The sequence below is a fragment of the Neovison vison genome, chromosome X (assembly GCF_020171115.1).
Source record: "Neovison vison isolate M4711 chromosome X, ASM_NN_V1, whole genome shotgun sequence".
Lineage (NCBI taxonomy): Eukaryota > Metazoa > Chordata > Mammalia > Carnivora > Mustelidae > Neogale > Neogale vison.
In genome coordinates this window covers 54,804,738-54,831,116 of record NC_058105.1, presented here as the reverse complement: position 1 = coordinate 54,831,116, position 26,379 = coordinate 54,804,738, and the positions used below count along the sequence as shown (strand labels likewise).

The 26,379-nt window shown below is 37.9% G+C and overlaps 2 protein-coding genes and 1 long non-coding RNA gene across 3 annotated transcripts in view; 1 reads left to right on the top strand and 2 right to left on the bottom strand.

Moving 5' to 3' along the window:
• Positions 1–1,521: 1,521 nt before the first annotated feature.
• Positions 1,522–24,679, bottom strand: LOC122897273. Its single transcript, XR_006382506.1, has 3 exons — positions 24,622–24,679; positions 4,770–4,891; positions 1,522–1,705 (listed from the first exon to the last, which is right to left on the bottom strand). It is a non-coding gene; the product is annotated as an uncharacterized LOC122897273 (long non-coding RNA).
• On the bottom strand, positions 22,323–24,633 carry NAP1L3 (nucleosome assembly protein 1 like 3). The gene has a single exon (XM_044235459.1). It carries the CDS (start codon positions 24,541–24,543, stop codon positions 23,149–23,151), a length of 1,395 nt encoding a protein of 464 aa, XP_044091394.1. The 5' UTR covers positions 24,544–24,633; the 3' UTR covers positions 22,323–23,148.
• A 1,312-nt stretch (positions 24,680–25,991) lies between the features above and the next one.
• Positions 25,992–26,379, top strand: part of FAM133A (family with sequence similarity 133 member A) — a 59,622-nt gene continuing 59,234 nt past the window's right edge. The window contains exon 1 of the mRNA XM_044234987.1: positions 25,992–26,036. The gene's annotated coding sequence lies outside the window, so the exon portion shown is untranslated. The remainder of the gene's footprint in view (positions 26,037–26,379) is intronic.

Here is a 26,379-nt window from a genome sequence, read left to right as displayed (position 1 = left end):
GTTGCTATTATTATCCCCATGTGCTGCTAAATAAAATGACTTTGAAGAAATTAACTGCCTCACATACCTTATTCTTGAATTTAGTTCTGTTGAACTCCAAAACCAGTTTTTTCACACGTATGTGTAAGCAAGGCACTGCCAGAGAAGAAATCAATGCAATGATGAAACTGGGTTTAGTTATCCTTTTTCAGTGAGAAAAATTGCCAACTAAATTAAAGTTGACTTCCAGTTGTGATGCCAGGAGATAGAAGGCCAATTATTGTTTTAACAATCGGAATTGCCTGGAAAATACAAAATAATTTGAGTGGAGGGCTACTTCTTAGGTAGTGGTAGAGAGATTAGAACTTAAAATATATATAAAGTAAAACTTTCCCCAGAAGGGTGGGAGATATTAGACCTCCACGACTCACTGAAATTAGCCTCTATCTGAGGGGTCTTTCCAGGTTGCATTAGAATTATGAGAGGGGAAAAAAAAAAAAGTTTTCCCAAAGTGAAGGTGGGGAGAGGAGTTACTGTAGAGGAAAATGAGTATAAAAACGAGTGTACTGGGGGTGCCTGAGTGGTTCAGTGGGTTAAAGCCTCTGCTTTTGGCTCGGGTCATGGTCCCAGGGTCCTGGGATCAAGATCCACATCAAGCTTGGCAGGGAGCCTGCTTCCCTTCTTCTCTCTCTGCCTGTGATCTCTGTCTGTCAAATAAATAAAATCTTAAAACAAAAACAAAAACAAAAACATGAGTATACTGGCTGTATTAATCAGGGTTCTCCAGAGAAATAGAACCAATAGATTTTATATTTGTGCATATATGTGTATGTCTATATGTATTATACACACATAAACAACACAGAGATTTATTATAAGTAATTGTCTTATACAGTTTAGAGGCTGACAAGTCCCAAGCTGCAGTCAGCAAGCTGAAGACCCATTGCTTCACTCCAAGTCCAAAGACCTGAGAACTGAGAGAACTGATGGTATAATTCTAGTCCAAAGGCCAAATGCCGCTTCCAGCCATCGACAGGAGAAGAATTAGGCAAAAACAAGTCAGCTGCAAGAGACTGGGAGCAGGGGACAACAGTCAAAAAGGACTGGTGCCATGAACAACTCCACAGTCTCACTTTTATTAGATAGAAAACAATGGCCAACAGAAGAATCGATGAAGATCAAATGTTAGTCACGTCTTGCAGGCAAGCAAGGAGGAGGATCAAGTTTATAGTTAACCAAGCACATTCAAAGGCTCATCTAACTAACGATGGGTGCTTTTGGGAAGAGAAAGGAGCTCAACGGAAAAGGGAAGCAGGCGGTTTTCGTTCCACCCTGAGCTGACCAGGCGTTCCTGGTTCCTGGGTGCTTGGCTTCCCTGAAGCAGGCGGCATTCCGCCCTGGGGGGGCCAGGCGTTCCTGGCTGCCTGGCTTCTGTGAAGGGGCGGCCTTCCGCCCTGAGTGAGCCAGGTATCCCCAGCTGCCCAGCTTCACGGTGGTACATTGTCCTTCTCCCCAAAGACCTGTTGCCAGTATATGTATTTCTTAAGGCCCTATCTAAATGTGCTTGGCAACTAGTAAAATCCTCCAGGGATTACAGTTTAAGTAACAAATTGTTCTGAGGGGCAGCAGCATCTCCCCCCTTTTGTTTGTGAAGAAGTAGAAAAGTTGATTTTGCAGCTTCTTGATTCTTCAGTCGTTGGGAGGGATTTTTGCGTGCTTCTGAGGACTAAGCATAAAAAGATTATAGCAATAAGAAAAATAATCATTCCACCTATAACACTGAGACCAGTTTCCGTGATCCAAGTAGAAGGGTTTAAATCAGACAGAATATCATTAATTCTTTGAGTAAAACTCACTCCTGGAACGGATTGTAATGATGAGTGAGTAATACTTAGAATCGTATCTTGAAGTAAACATCTAAGGTTAGATTATCACCACAATGGTTAGTAATATGTCGGCAGATTTTGCTCCAAGATACTTCTGATTCATTATAGGCATGGGGAGTAACACAGAAAGAAGAAACATTCCAATCACATAAAATATGAAGTCTAAGCTTTATATTCTGAAGATCATCTCCTATATATATCATGGGTGTTTCTAAATCAGAGAAACGTTCATCTAATTTTGATCTATGATTGTTGATTCCAGGCCTTGCTAGCATTCTCATGCCACTTCTGTATAAATTGTGTAGTTTGTATAGCTTGATGCAAGGCCATTCCTGCAGTGGTAGCTGTAGCAGTAATGGATGTAATTCCTAGAATAGCTGTTATAAGCAACCCAACAAATCTTTTTGTTCTATGGACCCAGTTCTTCAATACAGTTAAAAGTGTATGTACATCTGGAGAGCTTTCCCAAACATGGTGGTGCTTCACCAGTAGCCAAACGCCTATTCTTCTTCTAGCTATGAGAATGATAAAATTGTCTTTATAAACGTTCTTATCTACACAGGTGAACATCTTACAGTTTAGACAGTCTATTTCTCTATTACTATGAATATAAAAGTCATTTTTTCCAATAACAAAAACATAGGGATCTCTAACACAAGCGCTTACCCATTCTTCATCCATGAGGAAAAAAGAAAATGCATATTTATTAGACTGATGAATGTAAGAGCCATTCCAAACTCTTACATGACTTAAAGCGGTAGTGACCTTCCATAAATTCTTTTGTCTTTTATGATAATCAACAAAAGGAGACGGCATAGAAAATCCGTGCTCAAGCCACACCAGAGGTGCATCTCCTAAAGCTAAGGTTTGCGGTAAAATGGGATCATCAAAAACTTGCCATTTAACTTTTGATGAGGTGAGCAGGGTTCCCCAGTGCAACTGGTGACTGCCATCCCCTTAGGGGACCAGTCCCATACAATTCCATAGGAATCATTAATAACAATACTGGGGTGAGAAGCTCGACAATCTTTCCATAAAGGGCGAATTCCCTCATCAGACCACATTTGTGTTGGTTTGCATTTCGGAATAGGGGGTGCTGCGTTGTAGCTAGGACCCCAATATTTGTAGGCTTGGAATCCTTTAATGGAGAGTAAATGTAATTGAGCTTTAGTCAAATAATTATTAGTAGGAAGGTCCACCAACCATCTTTGATTACCAGGGACAAGGCAACTGGAATGATTGTCGATACATATTGGCCTATTTTGATATCCAAAAGTAAGATTAGTATTTATGCCCTTCTTGCCCACAGTTGAAACACTGTCCTTTAAATTTTCCTGTGGTCAGAGCAGCCATTGCTTGAGCTAACAAATCAGCTTTATAGGTCTCTGTTCCTACTCCTTGACAAAGCTTAATATAATCTGTCAATGTTCCCTTGCCTTTAAAGGGTGCTAGCAACTTCTTACAATCAGAATTAGCATTCTCATAAGCCAACAGTTGCATAATAGTATCCACAGCCTCAAGATTACTTATCTGTCTTCTGACAGCCTCTTGTAATCTTGCAATAAAATCAGTTTAGGGCTCTCTTGGACCCTGTGCCACCTTTTGAAAAGAAGAGCACGTATCTCCCTGAGATTCTATTCTCTCCCATGCTCTCAAACAGCAACGCCGGAGCTGCTCAACAGCTTGATCATTCATTAATACCTGGTCTTGAACCTGGGCCCATGGTCCAAGACCCATGAGCTATTCCACGGAAATAGGAATGTTATGAGCTCTATTATGGGGAGCTGCTATTTCTGCATGATCTTGCCACCATGTTTTGAACTCACTTGGAGACAGAACTGTTCTTGCTAGCAATGACCAATCTGTTGGAATAAGTCGATTGCCTTCTGCGATGCCTTGAATAATTCCTGTTGTAAATGGAGAATTAGCTCCATAGTTTTGTACTGCCTGTTTTTAGTTCCTTCAATAATTTGAAGGGAAATTGCTCATGCTTGGCCTCATAGACACCATTAGGGTTGTTAGGATCATGTCCTGGAGCGACATGTTCTGTAATAATAACCGGGAAATTAAAATGCAAGGCATCTAGGTCTCCCACTCGCTGTGCTTCAAGGAGGCCTTTCTGAATAGCCGATAGCATGTACTTTTCAACTTTTTCATTAAATGGTGCCTTCTTATAGAATGGCGGAGCCGATGGCGACAGTGCCATGGGCATCTTTTGTTCTGTTAGTGGAGGAGGAGAAGGAGGAGTTTCCTCCTTTCTATATTCCTTTCTGGTGGCTTTAATAGTTTCTTTCTCCTCCTGGATGGCATGTTCAGGTTCCTCTTTTTTAGTTTCTCCTGAACATTCATTATCGCTCTCCGAATCAGAGGTTTGTAAAGGCTCCAAAACGGAGCGAATGAGGGTCCAAGTAGGCCATATAGTGACTGGAATTTGCTTTCCTTTCGTATATGAAAGTTTTAACTCGTGACTTACTTTTTCCCATGTTTGTAAAATCTAAAGTCCCTAATATAGGGAACCAGGAGCAATGTTCTTTAATTACCTTTAAAAGCTCCATAAGTTGGTCCTCGCTGACTTTTGCTCCTTCCACCTTCAGGAGCCTTCTCAATAAACACATATAAGGGTGGGGGCGCCTGGGTGGCTCAGTGGGTTAAGCCACTGCCTTCGGCTCATGTCATGATCTCAGGATCCTGGGATCGAGTCCCACATCAGGCTCTCTGCTCAGGAGGGAGCCTGCTTCCTCCTCTCTCTCTCTCTCTCTCTCTGGCTGCTTCTCTGCCTACTTGTGATCTCTCTCTGTCAAATAAATAAATAAAATCTTAAAAAAAAAAAAAACACATATAAGGGTGATAATTGTTTGTGCTCTCTAGATTACCCATACCCTGCGATAATGGCCCACAACTCACCAGCGGGAAAAAGGTGTGGCTGTGCAAAACTCACGTTGGGGCTTCTTCTGCTGTTTTATTTCTGATCAGATCGGGTCTGGTCTGGTCTCGTCCCTGTTCGGGCGCCACTTGCGCTTCCAGCCCTCGAAGGGAGAAGAATTAGGCAAAAACAAGTCAGCTGCAAGAGACTGGGAGCAGGGGACAACAGTCAAAAAGGACTGGTGCCATGAACAACTCCACAGTCTCACTTTTATTAGATAGAAAACAATGGCCAACAGAAGAATGGATGAAGGTCAAACGTTAGTCACGTCTAGCAGGCAAGCAAGGAGGAGGATCAAGTTTATAGTTAACCAAGCACATTCAAAGGACTCATCTAACTAATGACAGGTGCTTCTGGGAAGAGAAAGGAGCGACAACAAAAAAGGGAAGCAGGCGGTTTTCGTTCCACCCTGAGCTGACCAGGCGTTCCTGGTTCCCAGGTGTTCGGCTTCTCTGAAGCAGGCGGCATTCCGCCCTGGGGGGGCCAGGCGTTCCTGGCTGCCTGGCTTCTGTGAAGGGGCGGCCTTCCGCCCTGAGTGAGCCAGGTATCCCCAGCTGCCCAGCTTCACGGTGGTACATTGTCCTTCTCCCCAAAGACCTGTTGCCAGTATATGTATTTCTTAAGGCCCTATCTAAATGTGCTTGGCAACTAGTAAAATCCTCCAGGGATTACAGTTTAAGTAACAAATTGTTCTGAGGGGCAGCAGCAGCCAAAAGGCTTGAGACCCAGGTAGAGCCAATATTTTGGTTTTAAGTCCAAAGGCAAGAGAAAACCAATGTCCTAGCTTCAAGGCAGTAAGATAGAAGGAGATCCCTCTTACTTGGGAGACAGTTGGCCTTTTTGTTCTTCTCATCCTTTAACTGATTGGGTGAGGCCCACCCACATTAGGGCAATCTACTCTGCCTGGTCTACCAATTCAAATGTGAAACTCATCCCAAAACGCCCTCACTGGCACACCCACAATAATGTTTGACCAAATATCCGGGCACCTCATAACCCAGTAAAGTTGACACATGAAATTAACCATTACACTGGTTATAAGTCATTAAAGTGGTGGTTGCTACACTAATCATCCTCACACAACACTCCTAGGGCAGGCAGGAAATGGTTATGTGGAAAAAATGCAATGGCTAATTGATAGAACAGCAATATAATGGGCTCCAGCTACAAGGCCAATAAGACTCTGACACTGAATATCTCCTCATAAAGAATTGCTGAAGCAGAACTCCCTATAGTAACCAATGGAGCAGTAGACCCAGTAGAGTTTTATGGGTAAATACTCCTTAAATATTGCCTGTAAGAATGAGTCTTGTCCTCACACTGTATATTAGAAGGATACTAAACAATAAAATAGTAGATCTCTGACCTCCCTCCCCTATAGCCCAGAACTACTTAAGCAACTGAGAAGGATAGGGGGGGCATCCCTTAAAGTAGCATGGAAGTCAGGCATTTCTGTGATGGACCTAAGTTAAAGGTCTATATGGAAATGGGAACTCTTTATTGAAAGAATTATTCTCCTACCACTCTCCAAGAGGAAGCATGCAATAAATAACTTTTTAAGGCAGAAATACGGATCCTTACACAAGACATAAAACAGACAAATCCTATGGAATACTACATGGTGCATAAAGAAAGAAAAGATAGATTTAAATAGGGGAACTATACAAAGAGAGAAAAAAAACAATTTCAAGAAAAATGAAAAGTGTAACACTATATTATAGAATTGAAATTTGGTAAGAGGGTAGAGAACCTAAATGTTTTCACCAAACAATAAGTAAACAATTATGTTAGGTAAACTGATATATTAATTACTAGAAAGTGGGAATCCTTTCACAATATATACATATATCAAATTCCCACAATGTACACAACAAACATTTTAAAATTTTGTCAATTATACATAAATAAAGCTAGAAAAGAATTAAGAAAAAGTGGAAAAGGAAAGCAGAGGATTTGCTGGCTTTGAAGAAGGAAGGGGCTCATGAACCAAGATGAGTGAGTGGCATAGGAGCTGGGCAAGCTGACAGCCAGCCAAGGAAATGGAGAAGTCATCCTACAACCATGAGTAATTGACAACAACTTAAATGGGCAAGGAAATGATGTTCTTGTAGCACTTCCAGAAGGGAACCCAGCTCTGTGGACACCCTGATTTATGGGTCTAACAAGACCCCTAATGGACTTCTAACCTAAAGAAATATAAAATAATAAATCTGTGTTATTTTAAGCTGCTAAATGTGTAGTTATTTGTTATAGCAGCAAGAAAAAACTAATGCAAACCAGTGATGTGTAGAAAGTAAAAGAAGAAAGAGGAGGGACATGTTACTCAGCTCCCTTCTGTCTAAGCAGATTTCCAAGCAGCAAATCATTCAACTTAAGGAAAAAATGCAATGGTGCTGAGGCAAAGAAAATAAACGTCATTTGACTTGCCCTGAATGCAGACTCTTGGTTATGCCCAACTTTTAATTAGCCATGTAAACAGCAGTGAGGCAGTATTTTTAAAATGGCAGGAGGATGCCTCGCTGCCTACTTGTGATCTCTCTCTCTCTTTCCGTCAAATAAATAAATAAATAAATAAATAAATAAATCTTTTTAAAAAAATAAGTAAAAAATAAAATAAAAGGGCAGGAGGATACAAAAAACATTTATATTTGGGTTTATAATTGATGTTGATTGTTATTAAAATGGAGATTTTTATTCTTTCTTTTTCTTTATCCTGAAAAGCTAATCAGTAATCAGTAATTCCATGTCTTCTTTTAGATCTGGCAGAGTATCATTGAAAATCAAAATCAAATCAAAACCATACTGAGATATTATTTCACACCCTCTAAAATGGCTAGAATCAGGAAGAGAGATAATAAGTACTGGGAAATAAATAAAGAAATGGAGCCTTCCTATTTTCCTGGTGGAAATATAAAGTGGTTCAGCCACTTTGAAAACAGTCTGGCACTTCCTAAAAAGGTTAAACAGTTATCACATGACCCTGAAATTCTACTCCTGGTATTTGCCCCAAAGAAATGAAAACATGTCCACATGAATGTTCATAGTAGCATTATTCGTAATAGCTGAAAAGTGCAAACAACCTAAATAGCCTTAGTGGGTGAATACATAAACAAAGTGGTATATCCATAAAATGGAATACTATTTGGCCATTTAAAGGAGTGAAGTATTGATACATACTACAATATGGACGGACATTGCAAATATGCAAATTAAGTCAATCATAAAAGGCCACATTTTATATTTTTCCATTTATATATAACATATAGAATAGGCAAATTTATAGAGATAGATAGTAGTAGATTAATGGTTGCCTAGGACTGGAAGAAGGGAGAGCTGTGGGAAATAAGGAGTGACTGTTAATGGGCATAGAATTTCCTCATGTGGTGACGAAAATGTTGGTTGTAGTGGTAGTTGTACAACTCTAAATATACTAAAACCCATTGAGTTGTATATCCTAAAAGTAAATTATAATGATTGTGTATTGTATTTCAAAAAACTTGCTATTTTCAAAAGAATAGAAAAACAAAATATTTTGAGGTTTGGAGAAGGGAGAAATGTTCTTGATTTTTTTTTTTCTCTATGATCTTGTGGAAGGGAATGAGGGACAATAAACAGGAGAAATGCTGGGTTCCTTTTACTTCAGTATTATTTAAAACAGAATGTTACAGACTTATCTCAAGGATTTAGCAACTACAGAAAACATATCTTGTCAATTACTAACAAGAGACTTGAATTCTTAAAGTGAAGAATGCTAAAAAGGTATAAACTATGTTCGACATTAAAATTTATTCTGATCTCTATACTGGGGATGTTTGAAAATTTTCAGGTGTTGTTTTCCACCAAGGGTGCTGCTGTTAATATATTTTGTATCTCTATGAAAACAGTAATCTCTGTTGGATAGTCATTTTCTCAGTTGGGATTTTTAGAACTAGGTTAATTGGTGAATTTATCTTACCCAATTTAAAATTAAAAATAATCCTCCCGAGACTGCCAATTCATCTTTACAGATTATAGTGCACTAAACTAGCAACAACAAAAACAAAAGGTAATAGAAAAGAAATATCAAAGCCAAAATTGATTTAATCATCTGTCCAGGAAGCCAATAGCAAGCAAATATGTGAAAAGAGAAAGAGGAGTGAAAGAGACAAAGCTAGAAAGTAGAACACTAGAAAAAATGAAAGACAAGCTGAAGCAAAGAGAAAGAGAAGAGAGGCAGTTGAAAAGATGCTTCAGGACCTGCAGTTAAAAATTATTTTGTTGGTTCACAGAAGGAAATTCACATACTCCACACATATATGATTAATCTGGACTAAGAAATGTGCTATTATAATTGTTTTATCTGGAACATAGTGACTAGACCAGTTGTGGCAACTGTTAAATATCCCTTGAAGGAACTGAGTTTTTCAATTTCCTCACTGGGAAAATAATAGGCCTTTGACAAGAATAGGAAGAGATTCCTTTTTCTTTAATCCCCCAGAAAAATGAGAACTCTAGTGACCTGTAAAGAAGAAAGGGGTCAAGGGGACTCTCCAAGTGGGAAATAAGTTGACACAACATATATGGCATCAGGAAGGACTGTCATTAAGAGATCCCTGTGCAGGGGCATAGATGATGGATCTCTGATAGCTATCTCTGATAGCTACTTTTAAAACTTCCTTTTTCTATCCGGTAATTTCCTTCTCCTATTCCCAAATCATCAGTAAAATTTTGTTAAGCATGAGAGTCACATATAAGCTTGTCTTTTAGGGGTTTTCTTTTTGGTGTGATGTGTTAATTTTTAGAGTAACATGGATTTGGGTAAGTAGCAGCAACATAGAGAAGTGCTTATGAGACAGCACAATATGACCAGTGGAAAAGTCTGAAGCACTTGCTCTAAGAAAGCACTAAGTGACCAGCAGACACAGGTTTGCAATATATAACCAAGCATTCTTTAGTTTTCTCAGAAATACTTGGAAAAGGAAACTAGCAGAGACTACTGAAGTCCCTTGAGTGAATGAAGGCTGAGATTAGGTTTTCTAGGTATTAAAGGGAAAAGTAACCATTGAAAGTCAAAGATGTTAGAAAAACCTCAGTTTTATAGTAATTGTTAATTATCAAAAAAAATGAAAGGGAAAGCAGCATAATTTATGAACTTTCTATTACTACCTGTTGTGTGACCTTGGATAGTACTTAGATACAATGAGCCCAAGATTTCTTAAATAAGAAATAAGAAAGTAGATCATCTTTAACAATCAGCTCTAATACATTGTTTTGGTTTTTTTTTTTTAAGATTTTATTTATTTATTTGACAGACAGATCACAAGCAGACAGAGAGACAGGCAGAGAGAGAGGAGGAAGCAGGCTCCCCACTGAGCAGAGAGCCTGATGTGGGGCTTGATCTCAGGACACTGGGATCATGACCTGAGCCAAAGGCAGAGGCTAAACCCACTGAGCCACCCAGGCACCCTAATACATTGTTTTATAAATCAGTCTCTATTTCACTCAGCATAATCTCTTCCAGTCCCGTCCAAGTTGCTACAAAAGTTGGGTATTCATCCTTTCTGATGAAGGCATAATACTCCATTGTGTATATGAACCACATTTTCCTTATCCATTCGTCCATTGAAGGACATCTTGGTTCTTTTGATAGTTTGGCTACTGTGGCCATTGCTGCTATAAACATTGGGGTACAGATGGTCCTTCTTTTCACGACATCTGCATCTTTGGGGTAAATACCCAGGAGTGCAATTGCAGGGTTATAGGGAAGTTCTATTTTTAATTTCTTGAGGAACCTCCACACTGCTCTCCAAAGAGGCTGCACCAACTTGCATTCCCACCAACACTGAAGAGGGTACCCCTTTCTCCACATCCTCTCCAACACATGTTGTTTCCTGACTTGTTAATTTTGGCCATTCTAACTGGTGTAAGGTGATATCTCAATGTGGTTTTAATTTGAATCTCCCTGAGGGCTAGTGATGATGAACATTTTTTCATGTGTCTGATAGCCATTTGTACGTCTTGATTGGAGAAGTGTCTGTTCATATCTTCTGCCCATTTTTTGATATGATTGCCTGTTTTGTGTGCGTTGAGTTTGAGGAGTTCATTATAGATCCTGGATATCAACCTTTTGTCTGTACTGTCATTTGCAAATATCTTCTCCCATTCCGTGGGTTGCCTCTTTGTTTTTTTGACTGTTTCCTTTGCTGTGCAGAAGCTTTTGATTTTGATGAAGTCCCAAAAGTTTATTTTCACTTTTGTTTCCTTTGCCTTTGGAGACATATCTTGAAAGAAGTAGCTGTGGCTGATATCGAAGAGATTACGGCCTATGCTCTCCTCTAGGATTCTGATGGATTGAGATTATGCTGAGTGAAATAAGTCAAGCAGAGAGTCAATTATCATATGGTTTCACTTATTTGTGGAGCATAACAAATAGCATGGAGGACAGGGGTGTTAGAGAGGAGAAGGGAGTTGGGGTAAATTGGAAGGGGAGGTGAATCATGAGAGACTATGGACTCTGAAAAACAATCTGAGGGGTTTGAAGTGGCGGGGGGGTTGGAGGTTGGGGTACCAGGTGGTGGGTATTATAGAGGGCACGGATTGCATGGAGCACTGGGTGTGGTGAAAAAATAATGCATACTGTTATGCTGAAAATAAATAAATTAATAAAAAAATAAAATTAAAAAGAAAAAAAATTAGTCTCTAATACTATGTAGTTCAAATATGTGCCTATATAACACCTTCAAAATTCTTTATGTTTTCTAACTCTACAGTTCCACACAATTGCCTATAATTCTAACATAACCCTGTTCCTCCCACTACACTTTTTCTGATCACAATAGTTAAATTCTTGTCATTATATAAAATTTAGAATCCCCAAAATCATGACTATAAATTACCTAAAACCCCATTACACACAGATAACTAGTATCAACATTTTTGTGTACTATATATAATTTGCATATGCATGCATACATTTCCATATTTTAAAAAAGATTTTTTTTTTTTTGACAGAGGGAGAGAGATCACAAGTAGACAGAGAGACAGGCAGAGAGAGGGGGAAAGCAGGCTCCCTGCTGAGCAGAGGGCCCAATGCAGGCCTTGATCCCAGGACCCTGAGATCATGACCTGAGCGGAAGGCAGAGGCCTAACCCACTGAGCCACCCAGGCACCCCAAATTTCCATATTTTTGAGACCATTTTCATTAAACAATTTACCTTAGCCATTTTTCAATGTCAGTATAGATCTACATTATTACCTTAAATACTTTATATTACTCAACTATAAGAACAAATAAAAACATAAATTGAATCCCCTCTTTTTAGATATTTAACTTGTTTCTGAGATTTCAGTATTATAAGCAACACTGAAAGAAACATTCTTATAATTGGTTTGTGATTATTTTCAAGTTATGATAAATTTCTTGAAGATTTGTTGGGTCAAGAAGTAGGCACATTTTTCACATTTTTATTAAGTACTGCCAAATAATACTCCAGAAAATATGTATTAACCTTTCCAATTGTGCCTGTGAAATGGAATTTTCTTCACGCTACGAAACACTGATGGGGGCTTTAAAATTTTAATTTTATGAACAAGACAGGTAAACAGCAGTATCTCATTGTTATTTTAATTGTCATTTTTTTATTAGTAGTGCGTGTGAGGTTTTTCATATTTATTAGCCAAAAGATTAATATACATACAAAAATAGTTTTCTGATTTACCTATTTAGCTTTTCTACAAGTAGTTTTCTCCTCAGTTTGTTCATTTATCTTATATATATATTGTCTTATAAATGGTGTTAGTATGGCTTTAAATAGAGAATATCAAGATGGATCCTAAAATTAGAGAGGAATGTCACTCAGTATTCTCTCTTCTACCTTTCCTTAGATACAAAGTGTCCATAGGACAACTTTCACAAAGCAGGTTGTTGGATAGAGAAGACAGCCCAACTAAAGCATCTTAAACATCAACAAATTCTGGTACTTTTATCACATAATACATTTTTGGTGGATGGAGATTTGTCAATCTAGCCTGAGTAACAAAACTTTGACTCAACTGTACTTTACTATATGCAAACACTTTTTACTTACTGAAAATATTAAGAAAATATAGAGATCTAAGCTATATTTAATATCAAGTAAGTTTCCGCGTCAAATAAAACAACTAAACATTCTTGTTTCACATATAAATATTGTGGTAATTGAGGCATGCCAGTACCATTTGTGATCTCTTGTTTCCTCATGAAAATATCTTAAAATGAAAATCAAAGTACGGAGACGATACTTCTTCAAACATGTGGTTTAAAGTATAGCATTTATTTTGTTGGGTCTTGTGAACTTTTTTCTCCCCCACTATTGTACCTGTGAGAATATTTAATAACACAAGCTAAACAAACCTAAACCCATCTGAAGAGACCTAACTTATTTCTAAAACTGTTGTCTAGAAAATCAACTAAGGATCTCATTGCTTCAGGATTCTTGCTTTAGAACAGATTCAATTGCAAAATGTCAGGATTCATTTTCCTAAAGCCCCATCATCTATACAGATTTTCAAAAATAGCTATTTTCTTTCTCTAACCCATCAGCCTAATTAAATACAGCTGCAAGTCTTGGCTTAAAGGAATTTCAAACAATTGGCAACCTGCTAACATGGTAAGTAGGCTGTGAAAATCCAATTCTTCCAAGTATATTACATTTGTTGAATTGTTTTCCTTGCATCATGAGCCCAGCCAAAAATAATAACAAAAAAAGATTTTAAGTGACTTATTTGTCCTGGTGCTTTTCCGTGTTTTGTTTTTCAATCCAAAAACTGAAGAATTCTATTAAAATTTGAATTCTACTTAAATAATTATAAGTAATGAATCTTATTCCCATAATCCTTTTGGGGGGATTTAAAGAGACTTTTTTTTTCCTTAAAGCAAGACAGGCTGGTATAAGTTAATACCAATTTTAGCAGCTCTAACATCATGATATTTTACCTGAATTTGTAATTAGTGGTTATAATTAAAGGAAAATATTACATGAAATATGTTTTACTTTCCTCAAATTTCATTTTTATGGGGTGTGGTGCAAATTTTTTAAGTAGATGTCATCCAATATGCTGTTCATTGCCTTTCACTTCTCACCTCTTGTGTTTCCTTAAACTTTTGCAAGCAATTCTTAAAAACTTCCTGACCAAAAAATCATTTTTAGAAACCAAGGCAAAACTGGAAGAGGATGTATAGAAAACATTCTGGAAATAGTTTGTAAATCCTTATTTTACATAGAAGTGGGCAACTGCGGTCTGGAAATGATACAGTTGTATTCAACATTACTAAAGAAAGAGTTTATGTCATAGACTTTTGGTAAGGAAACGCACTGAGTAGAGTATTGGATCTAAAGAAATGGATAAAAATTCAAAAAGATCTTAAAAGACTGAAGATACAGTAAAGATGCAGGCAGTACATGTTTACCAGGAGCTGATTTAGGGAAGAAAAATCCAAGAAAGAACAGGAACAGTTACATGAAATCCATGAAAATGATTTTTTTCCTTGAAGATGGACACACCTGGATGAGTGAATACTGATTGTAAAGTATTTAATATCATGATATTTTCCCTGGAATTCCAATTAAAACTCACTGAGCCTAATTATAGCAATAATAATTATTATTATTTGACTGGTTACTGCATGCCAATAAGTATGTTAAGTATTTTATAAAGAATATCTCATGTAAGCCTTACAATAATTCTATGAAGTAGGAAGATAAGTCCCAGTTTATAGATATGAAAAACAAAAAGAGGGGTTAAGCAACTCACATAAGACGGAGACAAACTACAGGAGACTTTTTTTAAATTTATTTTTTAAATTTCTTTTCAGTGTTCCAGAATTCATTGCTCATAAGGGACTCTTTTTTTTTTAAGATTTTATTTTTTTTAAGATTTTATTTATCTGACACAGAGAGTGATCACAAGCAGACAGAAAGGCAGAGAGAGAGAGGGGGAAGCAGGCTCCCTGCCAAGCAGAGAGCCTGAAGCAGGCCTAGAGCCCAGGGCCCTGAGCTCAGGACCAGAGCTGAAGACAGCGGCTTAACCTACTGAGCCATCCAGGCACCCTCATAAGAGACTCTTAATCTCAGGAAACAAACAGGGTTGCTGGGGATTGGCGGGGGTGGGGGGTAGGGTGGCTGGATTATGGACAATGGGGACGATATATGCTACATAGTGAGTGTTGTGAATTGGGGAAGACTGATGATTCACAGACCTGTACCCCTGAAGCAAATACTACATTATATGTTAATAAAAAATAATGATACAGTGCCAAAACAATAGAGTTAATAAAGTTAAATGAGTGGGGAAAAAAATCACAGAATCAATAAGTGACAAAAGTGGCAGTCAAAACCAGGTATATTACAAACTTCAAATTTCTGCTTTCACCCTCTACAATGCCCAAATCCTATACATGTCCCTTTGGGTTCTCATCAAGGATGCTGAAGAGTAAATCACTTTTCAGCTTCTTTTGCTTCTTACATCTACTAGCTTAAAAGGCTCTTTATTGCTGCTGACTATAGGAAAACAGACAGGGAATTTTAAGTATATAAGGAGTTGGAAAGGTAAAAGAAAACTCTAATAGTAATAAATCATCCTGCATTTAATTAAAATATAAATTTACTAAGCCAGTTCTCATCATACTCCTGAATATGATGGATATCACCCAGGGCCTAAACCCTACTCAGTGGTCTAATTAAGCTATAACCTTGACAAAGGTACTCAGACATGAGCTACAAGCAGATTCAGGGTGCACCACTGTTAGATAAGACAAAATTCTTAGTTTTCCTCTATACATGGACAACCTGTTTGCCTCTAGGTTATATTTATTTTTTCCCTACTGTTTCCCTTGGGCCCTTTTCTAGTCCTGAGAATGGACAAGGAAGGTGTTTTTCTATGTGGTATAACATGGTAGAGAGTAGTGTAGCAGAGCAGTTAAGAACATGGACTCAAGGCAGATAGCCAAGTTTAAAACCTGGCTTTGGCACTTATCATTTGTGTCAGTTTTGACAAGTTACTTAACCTCTTTGTACCACAGTTTTTCCATTTGTTAAATATAGATAATAATTATACCTATTTAAGACTGTAGCAAGAATTACATAAATAATAATTTATATTTTACTGGTGTATAGTAAGCATCACACAAGCATTTTCTATTGATACTATTAAACTTTTAAATTTTACAAAGACTTCGTAATTCCTTCTTTTATCCCTGTGGGAGGTTCTGGGCACTGGCAGTCCTGTTTGCTTTTCACCTGGTTTTATTCCCCTATAGCATAGTCACAGATCAGTTATTAACATACTGGAATACTATTCAGCAGTAAAAAGAACAACCTATTGATACTTGTATAGCTTGGATGGATGTTAAAAGTTATTTTGCTGAGTGAAAACAGGTCAAACTCAAAAAGTTACATACTGTATAATTTCATTTACATAACTGTTTTTCATTTCAATAAAGAAAACAAATTATTGGTTTCCAGAAATTAGGTACAAGAGGGAAAACATTAGTATGAGGGAGTTAATCTGTGATAATGGAACAGTTGAATCTTGATTACAGGGTTGTTCCATGAATCTGTACATGTGATAAAACTACACAGAACTACACACACACACACACACACACACACACATATCCAGGAATGCATATAAAATGTGACAAAATCTGAATGAGGTCTGTAGATTGCACCAATGTTAATTTTCTGGTTTGAGTATTATATTACAGATAGTCATGTAAGGTATTACCATTTGGGACAGCTGGGCGTAGGATCTTTCTGTACTATGTTTGCAATTCTCTGTGTGTTCTTTAATTTTCTCAGAAAGTTTTTTTTTTTTCAGATTTTATTTACTTATTTGTCAGACAGAGATCACAAGTAGGCAGAGAGGCAGGTGGGGGGTGGGAGGGTGGAGGGGTAGGGAAGCAGGCTCCCTGCTGAGCAGAGAGCCTGATGTGGGGCTTGATCCCAGGACCCTGAGATTATGACCTGAGCTGAAGGCAGAGGCTTAACCCACTGAGCCACCCAGGTGCCCAGAAAAAAAAAAATTATATATATTTTTTGAATGTCAAGAAATGTTTTTACCAATAAATGAAGATGGGTTAATTTACATATTTAGCCAAAGCCAAATCCACCAAACTCGTATTTCAGGTACACCATTCAATTAGGAGAGTTAATAGCTGTGTTGCAGAAAAGGTTTTCTGATATCAATACATTTAGAGAACATTATATACGCCCTCCTTGGAGAGTCTTCTCTACATTGCTCTCTAGTTCTCAATTCTGCATGTGCGACACAGATTCATCCGAATAAAATATAAAGGCAGAAATGATCTTCAACTCAAAGAAACAGCCAGTCACAAGTGACACACACTGGAAAGAATATCTTTCAGTTTCAATGAAATTTTAACAAAAAAAAAAAAATGCAGAGCTATGAGTTAATGCTTGCTTTCACAGGTTTCTGGCAATGTGCAGCAGATTTCCTTAATTTGGCCCTGAATTTAGGCCTATGGCAGATAGTGAAACAGCAAAAATTGACCCTTTTTGGAAAAGCTCCATAACTCAGAACAAAAGGGAGCTAAAGTAAAAAAGAAAAGTGTACCAGCGCATCATCTTTATTTTCTGGCGATTGCTTCAATTTAAGAAAGACAAGCAGCAAGTAACTACAGATGCTGGACAGTCAGCTGAACAGAAATTAACTACTACATCACCACAGAACAACTCTAACTCAAGACATTTCACAGAGTCACGCTGAACTACTGTTCATCCCAAAGCTAACAATGGAGAGACAACATAAATTGAGAGAAATGGCCTCAGGCAGAAGATATAGTAATTTAGAGAAAGAATGATATGAGACAAACATGAATTGAAGCTTCTGAGATGCTCAAGCTCATTTCTTCCTACCTCTTCACACATCACCCTTCAAGAAACAGATGTCCTAATTCAAAACTGAAAGAAAGGGACAATACCAAGGTGTAGATGATTTAAAAACAAGAAGCAAAACAGCACAAGCAAAAAGCAGACTAAGGAAGAAGAAACTAAAGAACAAGTTCTGAATATTTTCGAAATCTATTTTAATAGGTAAACTTTAAAATTTTTTTGATTAAATGGGAAGACACAGCTTGTTATTGGATAAAAAGACTGAATATACAATTATTGATTCTCTGTACATTTATCTATAAATTCAAACAAACTCCAATCAAAATACCCATAGGTTTTAGGGAAGGACCCTTAAAAAAAGCAATACTGCAGCTCATCTGGAAAAATAGATAGGTGAAAATATCTAAAAAATAAACTTAAGAACAAGTTTTTTAAGGAACTTTTCTTACCAGATAATAAAATGTATATCAGAGATTTGTTTGAAAAGATTATACTGGCACAAGAATAACCATTTTAAACAGAACAGACCAGGAGTAGGCCCAAACACATGAAGTGATGGATTACATAATAAAGGTGGCAATTAATTACATTGGATATTTAATATTCATTAAATGGTATTGAAAAACTAGTGAGTTTTGTTGAGAGGGAAAAAAAGGTGGTACATCTACCTCTATCTTTACATCAAAATTATTCCAGAAGGATTAAGGCATTAAATGAAATTATAAGAGTACTGTAAGAAAACATGGGCAATTAAAGAAAAGATCTTGATGTGTAAAGGACTTTCTAAGTCAAATACCCAAAATCTATTATAGGGGGAGAAAGGATCAGTGTGACTGTTTATTAACATTAATACATAATAATGTTAATACAGTGTATTAACATTAAAACTCTTCTGCAGGGAAGAAAGGAATAAAATCAAAAGAGAAAATGTTTCAACATATGCAACATTTTTCCTTAATTCAAAGGCAGTGTTTACAATTATTAACCAATTAGAAAAAGATGTTCCTAACCTAAATACCATGATAAGAAGCTGATGCAATAAATTATGGCATATCCACTTTATATATGTTAAAACAAAATATGTTAAATGAAAAGTGATAGAGATAGTAGTTATAATAATAAAGCTATAGACATCTTTATGTAAAGTGTGGTTGTCTTTGAAGGCCGAATTGTTTAAAATAATTTTTATGCTTTTCAGTATACTTTCCAAACTTTTTGTAATGAACATATTTCATAATCAGAAGATGTAATACAACAGAGATCAAGTGCCAACTTTCAATGAAGCGTAGTGGAAAGAAAATATACTCCATTACCTTAACTTACATAACTCATGAATACAGGTGAATGAAACACGTACAAACTCTAGCTTTTATCAGCATTACAAAGGAAAAACAACTTTATTATGTTTATTTTTTCTTTATAAATCTATGTGCCACACAAAAATTAAAAATTCATCTAGGAGAATTGATATTAATGTGTTCTTGAAAGTTCTTAACTCTATGCTACTTTAATCAAGTGATAAAATTTTGTAAGGTACCATCTCACAACAAATCACATTTTTACAGCACAATAATGAAGGCACACCTGGAGCAAGCTGACTTAAACTCTCCTACTTCTGAGCTGGAGGCAAGACACACACTTGGATTGGCTCCCCAAGTACTTTTTTTTTTTTTTTTTTTTTTTGCTGCAAGTAAATATTTGCTTCAGTGAAGAGTTCTAATAATTTTCCCACTCTCTAAAAGCTGTATCACAAACACACACACACAAATCTTAAGGACTAAACTACACATAAATAAGCAAAGATGCTCTAGAAAATTTATGTTCTGCATCTCTTGAAGAAAAGTATACTTCTAAATGCTATGTATTTAATAATTAAATATTTCACTTTAATAAAAAAATGTACTCTACAAAAAGCACAAAACAACATAGGAAGTAATCTATAATCTTACTGAAATTATTACACGGCCGGTTGTCCTAATTAATACATGTGCTGGTGGGCACAAACGCCTACCTCATCAAGTGAGGATTTATACTTTTTTTCCGAGAGGCTGCAATTCCTTTTTTTTTTAACATTTTTTTAAATTCTTTTATAAACATATAATGTATTATTGGCCCCAGGGGTACAGGTCTGTGAATCGCCAGCTTTATACACTTCGCAGCACTCACCATAGCACATACCCCCACCAATGTCCATAACCCCACCACCCTCTCCCGACCCCCCCCAACAACCCTCAGTTTGTTTTGTGAGATTAAGAATTTCTTAAGGTTTGTCTCCCTCCCGATCCCATCTTGTTTCATTTATTCTTTTTGCAATTCCTTTTAAAATTTGGCTTCTAACTTATCGCATGGCCCCTTAAGGTTTTTTTAGCGGGGCGGACCAGTTTTGCTAGACTCAGACATATGGGGTAATTTGCACCATTTTGACTAACCGTACAGTCACTTTGTCCGCTTAGATGGAGTTTCTTCCATTACCTCTTCAGCAGTCCTTACTGTTGCTTAGTCAGTCAGGAGGAGAAAGGGATGGGATAGGGGAGGAGGAGTCCTCCTTGGTCCAGTTGGGATTAGGAAAGGAGGTAGCTTGTTTCCGCCTTGAATCACAAATAAAGGAAAACACCGCGCCAGAAACAAGTCGCAGAAGACTGAGTAAAAGCTCTTCTGCCTCTGCACTCCGCTCCCCAGTTTCAAGCTCAGTCAGCTCCTCCTTCTGGCATTAGTCATTGGCTGGATAAGTATGATGGACAAATCGGTAGCCCAGCGAATGTGCCAGCCCAAAGACTGCTCTGCTCTAGCCAGTTTCACTAGCCAGGGTGGTCGAACCACCAACCGCAGACAACTTGCATTTCCGGAATTCTAGCCTTACTGATGTAAACATCTTTGGCACCTACCCTGCCCCTCCCTTTCCCTTACCCTGCCACCTGTGTCCTAAACAGTAAAGGTAAAAAATAAGCTGCCTTTTCACTTCACTTTGAATTAACCTTTAGATTTGAGCCAAGAAGTTGTGATAAAACCTCATTAAGAGACAGACTGGGAGGAAGTACACCAATCAACAAACAGGTTATCTTCCTGCAAAGTGTTTCTGAATTCTACATTTCCGCTGTAGAATATATAGAATATATTCTACATATTCCGCAAATATTCTGAGATGTGTTCCTTTAATATTGGAAAATACAGAGTGGGTAGGGTCTAAACACTTCAGTAAGTGTTCTAAAATGCGATAAAGGTTTTACATTGCACGTAGAAGTGCTGTGTTGTCTGGCAAGCACAGTGTACCTCCAATTTGGGAAACTCTGCAGCAAAGATCCAGGTATACCATATTTATTATAGTCTTCACTTTGGCCCTGGTATATAAGTAAATCTGTTACCATACCCTTTCTTGATGGATACGGATATCTCAGAACTAAAAGAAAGACTCTCAAAATTGCAGTGGTGTTGCTGAATGTAATTCATTTGCTTCCTGATTTTGTATAAATCCTAACAACCTAAATATCTAAACATATATGATTGGTTAAATACAGTGTCATGGATTGTAATTTTCCTACATTTATAGGTATGAGGCTAGGCTAATGTTAAACAGGGATAAAACCAAGGTATTAAACTATATGATGGGATTTGGAAAGATTTTCAGGTAATTTTATACCTAGAGACCCAGAATTCCCCAAATCCTCCTGTCACAGCTCTTTCCTTCAGGTTTTGAAGGAAAATATACATGGACTGGGAAAACAGCAAATGTGAAATAAAATACTACTTTACTCCCACAAACAGTAAGAGACTGTGGACTCTGAGAAACAAACAGGGTTTTGGAGGGGAGAGGTGTGGGGGGTTGGGTGAGCCTGGAGGTGGGTATTAAGGAGGGCACGTATTGCATGGAGCACTGGGTGTGGTGCATAAACAACAAATTTTAGAACACTGAGAAAAAAATAAAATTATATTTAAAAAACCTATTTTACTATTTGTTGTGCTTTTGCCTTTCTGCCCTGTGCAAACCTCTCTGGTAAGCCGAGTTTTAAGGAGCCTCAACCCCAAAATCTCAGGATCTCATTACCCTGTAACCAGCTGCAAGGTCTGAAGAGGTGAAAGTCTGTTGCCATCTATTAAAAAAAAAAAAAAAAAAGCCACATCTGGGGGTGTATGTCATTTACCCATCCTACTCTTGGAAGTGAAAGCAACAGCTTATACATATGTCCTTTCTGGGTGAGGTGCTACTTCCCTCTTCCCCCTTCTGCCTATCCCCACTCCTTCCTATCCCTTCCACTCCCCACACTCCTCTCTTTCCCTTCCTCCCCTACTACTCTCTTTCCCTTCCCCCTCCCTTCCACCCACTCTCCTTCCATCCTCCTTTCCTTTTTCCTTCTTTCACTTTCCCCTCTCTCCCCCCTTCTCCTCTCCCTTAGCCTTCCTCCCCTGTTCTCTTTCTCTCCAATCACTCGAATGTATATTGTGCAAAGAAGAGCAAAGATCTGGGAAATATATCAGAATGTTAATAATAGTTACATATTCTTTTTAAATTTCCTTTTCTTCAGTATTTTCTACTTTTTCTAGAAGACCCACATTTTTTATAATTAGGAAAAATGTTAGATTTTTATAGCATGGTACACTTTATTTGACATTTATTTTAGGATGCAATAGAACAACATGAAAAAATATCAAATGATATAAAGTGATCAATAGCGTTTCTTTTCTGCTTTAATTTGCTCTTTGGTATAAATACCAAGAGTGCGGGATATAAAGTGATCATCCCAGTGAAAGACAAAATACAACATATTACAAAGAAAATGTGGTTAGTAACTTTAGTTTACAATTACACAGTATAAGATGAGGAAACTTTTAAAAAATACTGTCATATTAACCCTTCAATGGTAAACAATAACTTTGTTATTATTAATTTATAGATCACTATGTCACACAAATAAATGCCATAATATCATATATGGTCTTGATGGACATTCTTAAATTTATGCTAATCTTTTTTCAAGCAGTCAAATTTCATGGTTCAGCTGTTCTAGTTAATTTAAGTACTGTATATCTATAGCAAAGTAATGAAGGCACAGCTAGTGCAAGCAGATTTAAACGTTTAGTTTTCTGGGCTGGGAAAAAAAAACACACTTGCACTGGTATTTCAGGAACTCTTTTTTTTCACACAAATATTTGTCTCAATTGACATGACAGTTTTCACAGCTACATTCTAATAGGAACATAACTAAAGGACTTTGCAAAAACAAAACTCTATAGCACCAAAGGAGCATGCTTTAGATAACTGACAGCATTTACGTATTTTGAAGAATATTACACTGCAACAGGCTAGAAACTGATACTTAGACACTGTAAGACAATTTTTTAGACTACCAAGAAAATATGAAAACACAGGACTGTAAGGAATGCTAGTGTTGAGGTTACATAGCAGTCCTCCCATCTTGCCTGAGGCTATATAAACCTGCTTCACTGCTACTTGACGTTTTGAGAGGCTTGAAAATTGTTTCCGGCAGCCTCTTTTTTATTTTCGATATTTTCTGTTTCCATAACCTTTACCATCATCATAGGTACCTTTGACTTCTCCTGTATAGTAATAGATTGATTTCAGAATGACGTTATCATGTAAAATTTGACCAATTTCAAAGTCCTCACCCAGGATAGCATCTTCTCGTGGTTCCAGCTTTCCAATCTTAGGAATCTCAGGAGGGCTAAAGAAATTGAAGAATGATGCATTAGGAACCACTCTTGGCTGAATTTCAATTTCTCCAGTTGCCGTTGTGCGACTCTGGGTGGTTGTCACGGTCACATCCTTTCCGCTTTTCCAATCTATTTTACAGCCTTTGCAATCTTGGATTTCCCATCCCCAAGAGAAGAAGGGATCATTGTGATCTGGTTTTGACTTTATTATGTATGTCTTGGTCAGCATCTCATTTCTGAAGTATGGATTGGGTAGAAAATAAAATTCAAACGTGTAGCTTATAGGCTGGCCAGGTTTTGAGAACTTTAGGCTAATATCTGACAAGAATTTCAAAATAGGGGCATCATACTTCTGAATCATGGGCCCGAGCTTGTCAACATTCTTTAAAACAGTCAGCCAGTAGTCAGGAATGCCTTTAGGATCTTCTTTTTTAGGCTTTCCTTTACGAGCTCTTTTAAGATTCGTTCTTTCTTTGGGCCTGACCTCAGGAATTCTTTTAGGAGCCTCTATTCCAGCAGTCTTTGCCTTAGCCTCGGCTTCTTTAGGCTGTTCTTTATCTTCTGCCTTAGGCTCTTCTTTCATTTCAGGCTTTACCCCCAGAAAATCTTCAGATTCTGCATTTTCTTCAGCCTTTGCCTCAGGAATTTCTTTTCGAACCTCTTTTTCTTCAGCGTTTACCTCAGGTTTTTCTTTAAGGCCACCTTCTCCGTCACCCTCTAAGGCAGGCATTTCACTAATGTCTTCCTGCACCTCCTCATCACTGCTGAACGCCTCATCTTCTGAATTCCATTCATATTCTTCTTCTGTAGGTTCATATTCTGCATTGATTATTTGAAATCGCCGATTGTACAGAGGCTTATTAAGTTCAGCATATTTTCTTTCGAGATCATGAACTGCCTCTAAAAACAGGATGTCTACCTTGTCACATTCATCTTGAATATTTCTGAGCGCCTGCACACGATTTCTAACTGCCTGAGGCAGCCGATCTACAAAACTTTTACCCAACGGAGTCCGCCGTGCTCTTTTGGAAGGTTCAGATACCCTCTTCTTTCTATATAAGCGGCTGCGGCTACTGCTACTGCTGCTGCAACTAGTGCTGCTGCTAGAGCTACTGCTGTCAGATTCTTCCCCAGAATCACTAGCCGAGCTAGCCATCTTCTCTTCAGCAACCCCTTGGGCGGCTGGTTCTGAGACCATGTTAAGATCCGCTTCTGCCATTTTGCAACCCTGGAAACCTCTTAATGTGGTGACTACCACTGAGACCGCGCGCGTGGAGATGGGCAGAAAATGACTCACGGATGCTTGGGTAGTGCCGGAGGCCGGGGCTGAGAAGGTTGCAGCCGCGAAGGTAGCAGCAGCGCAGGGCGGGGCTGGGTTAGGCTGGGCTGGGCTGGGGTGGGCTGGGGTGGGCTGGGCTAGGCTGCCGCGATCCCGCCGAGGTGGAAGCGGCAATGGAGGCTTGGGCGAGAGCGGCGGCGGCAGGGCCTCTCACTGTACCTGCGGCCAACCAACGCGTGCCACAGCTTAATGGCGCAGTGTAAGACCCCAAGGATCTCTCCAGGCTTTAGATCGCAAGCCCCCACCCCTTGCAGTCAGAACTGCCGTTAATTTAGTTCCCAGTGTGCCCTTAGCTCGCACCTCATTTGCTGGGCAAGTTTTGATTGGCAGTCTCTAAGCCTAATGAAAAACCAAAAGCACCCGCCACCCTCCAGGCCCCTCCCACCTTCCCAGATGCTCCTTGGTAGCTGAGGCACACACCCTTGTAAGACGTTTATTTCCCCTCAAAATTCTGTCTTTATAGTTATATAATTCAAAAACAAGCTTAGATATGAGGTAAAAATACTAGCCATCGTTCCTAACAAGGGAAGAGGGGTATCTTTCTCCCATCATCTCATCCTGAAATCCCGTTTGGTTTGTCAGAAGCCTTTTGACAAAAATCTGTTTTTAAAAAAATTGGATGAAAATACTCCAAATGGCATCATTGGGTAGTGTGACTATGATTTTTCCAAAAAATCTCTTTTTCTAAATACCCTTGGGCGTGTATTTTTACACTGGAGAAAAAAAAAGGGGGAGTCATTTACTGGCAAAGGGGGAAGGGGCTCGAAAGCATGCATAATGCGTCCACGTATCAGTTTTAATAAGTACTATCTGTGGTGTTTGGCAAGCCTGGTTTATATCCATCTACAAGGTTTGTAGATGGATATACATGTTGAATATTACCCATGCTGCCTTGAGTCAGTTACACCATTTTTGCTATATTTCTCTTTTTAAACTGGCATATAATATACCCCAACCTTGCTACTGACTTGGCACTAGCTGTTCTCAATGCTTGCAAGAACTTTGTAGATGAAGTACAAGGGCATTCAAACGTTAGGCAATATTATTTAAAAGCAGACGGTTTGCTCTATATTTCTGAGCAGCAGTTTTCAATTCCATGAACAGCCAGATGGAAGGGGGAATTTGGGCTGACGAAAAGTGCATCCTCTGTCAGGGTATACTTTACAACGTCATCTGCCACCAATTTCCTTCTAACATTGTAATATTCCAGCCACACTAACGTATGATTTACAAATCCAGTGATATGTGAATAAACTTTTGTAAAATGAAGATTAAAAACAGGTATCTATTATTTTTATTTACAGGATTCATTTCTCCTACAGAACACCTCCATTGGTACAATCCAAAAGACCAGTGTTTACTTTTCATTAAAGGTAAGAAATATATTTAGCCCATTTTTATGAATGACAAGAATTACCTATCTGTATTTGGATAAAAATTCACAGGATATATTACAGTCGACTTAGTTGGAAGATAGCCTGATATTTCTGTGGAAGAAAAAAAAACTCATATTTGGGTGATTTGATATACTAATGTAGAAAATAACCTAATAAATCACATTCAGTGTCTAAATCTGTTCATAGAATACAAATAGTAAATTAAAATATAAAACATGAATTATCACTTTAAATGAGTAACAATATTAAAGTTTAGATTAATCTTTGTGTTACCTTTTTATTATAGAATTTATGCTTTGTCATTTAGTCATATATTTTT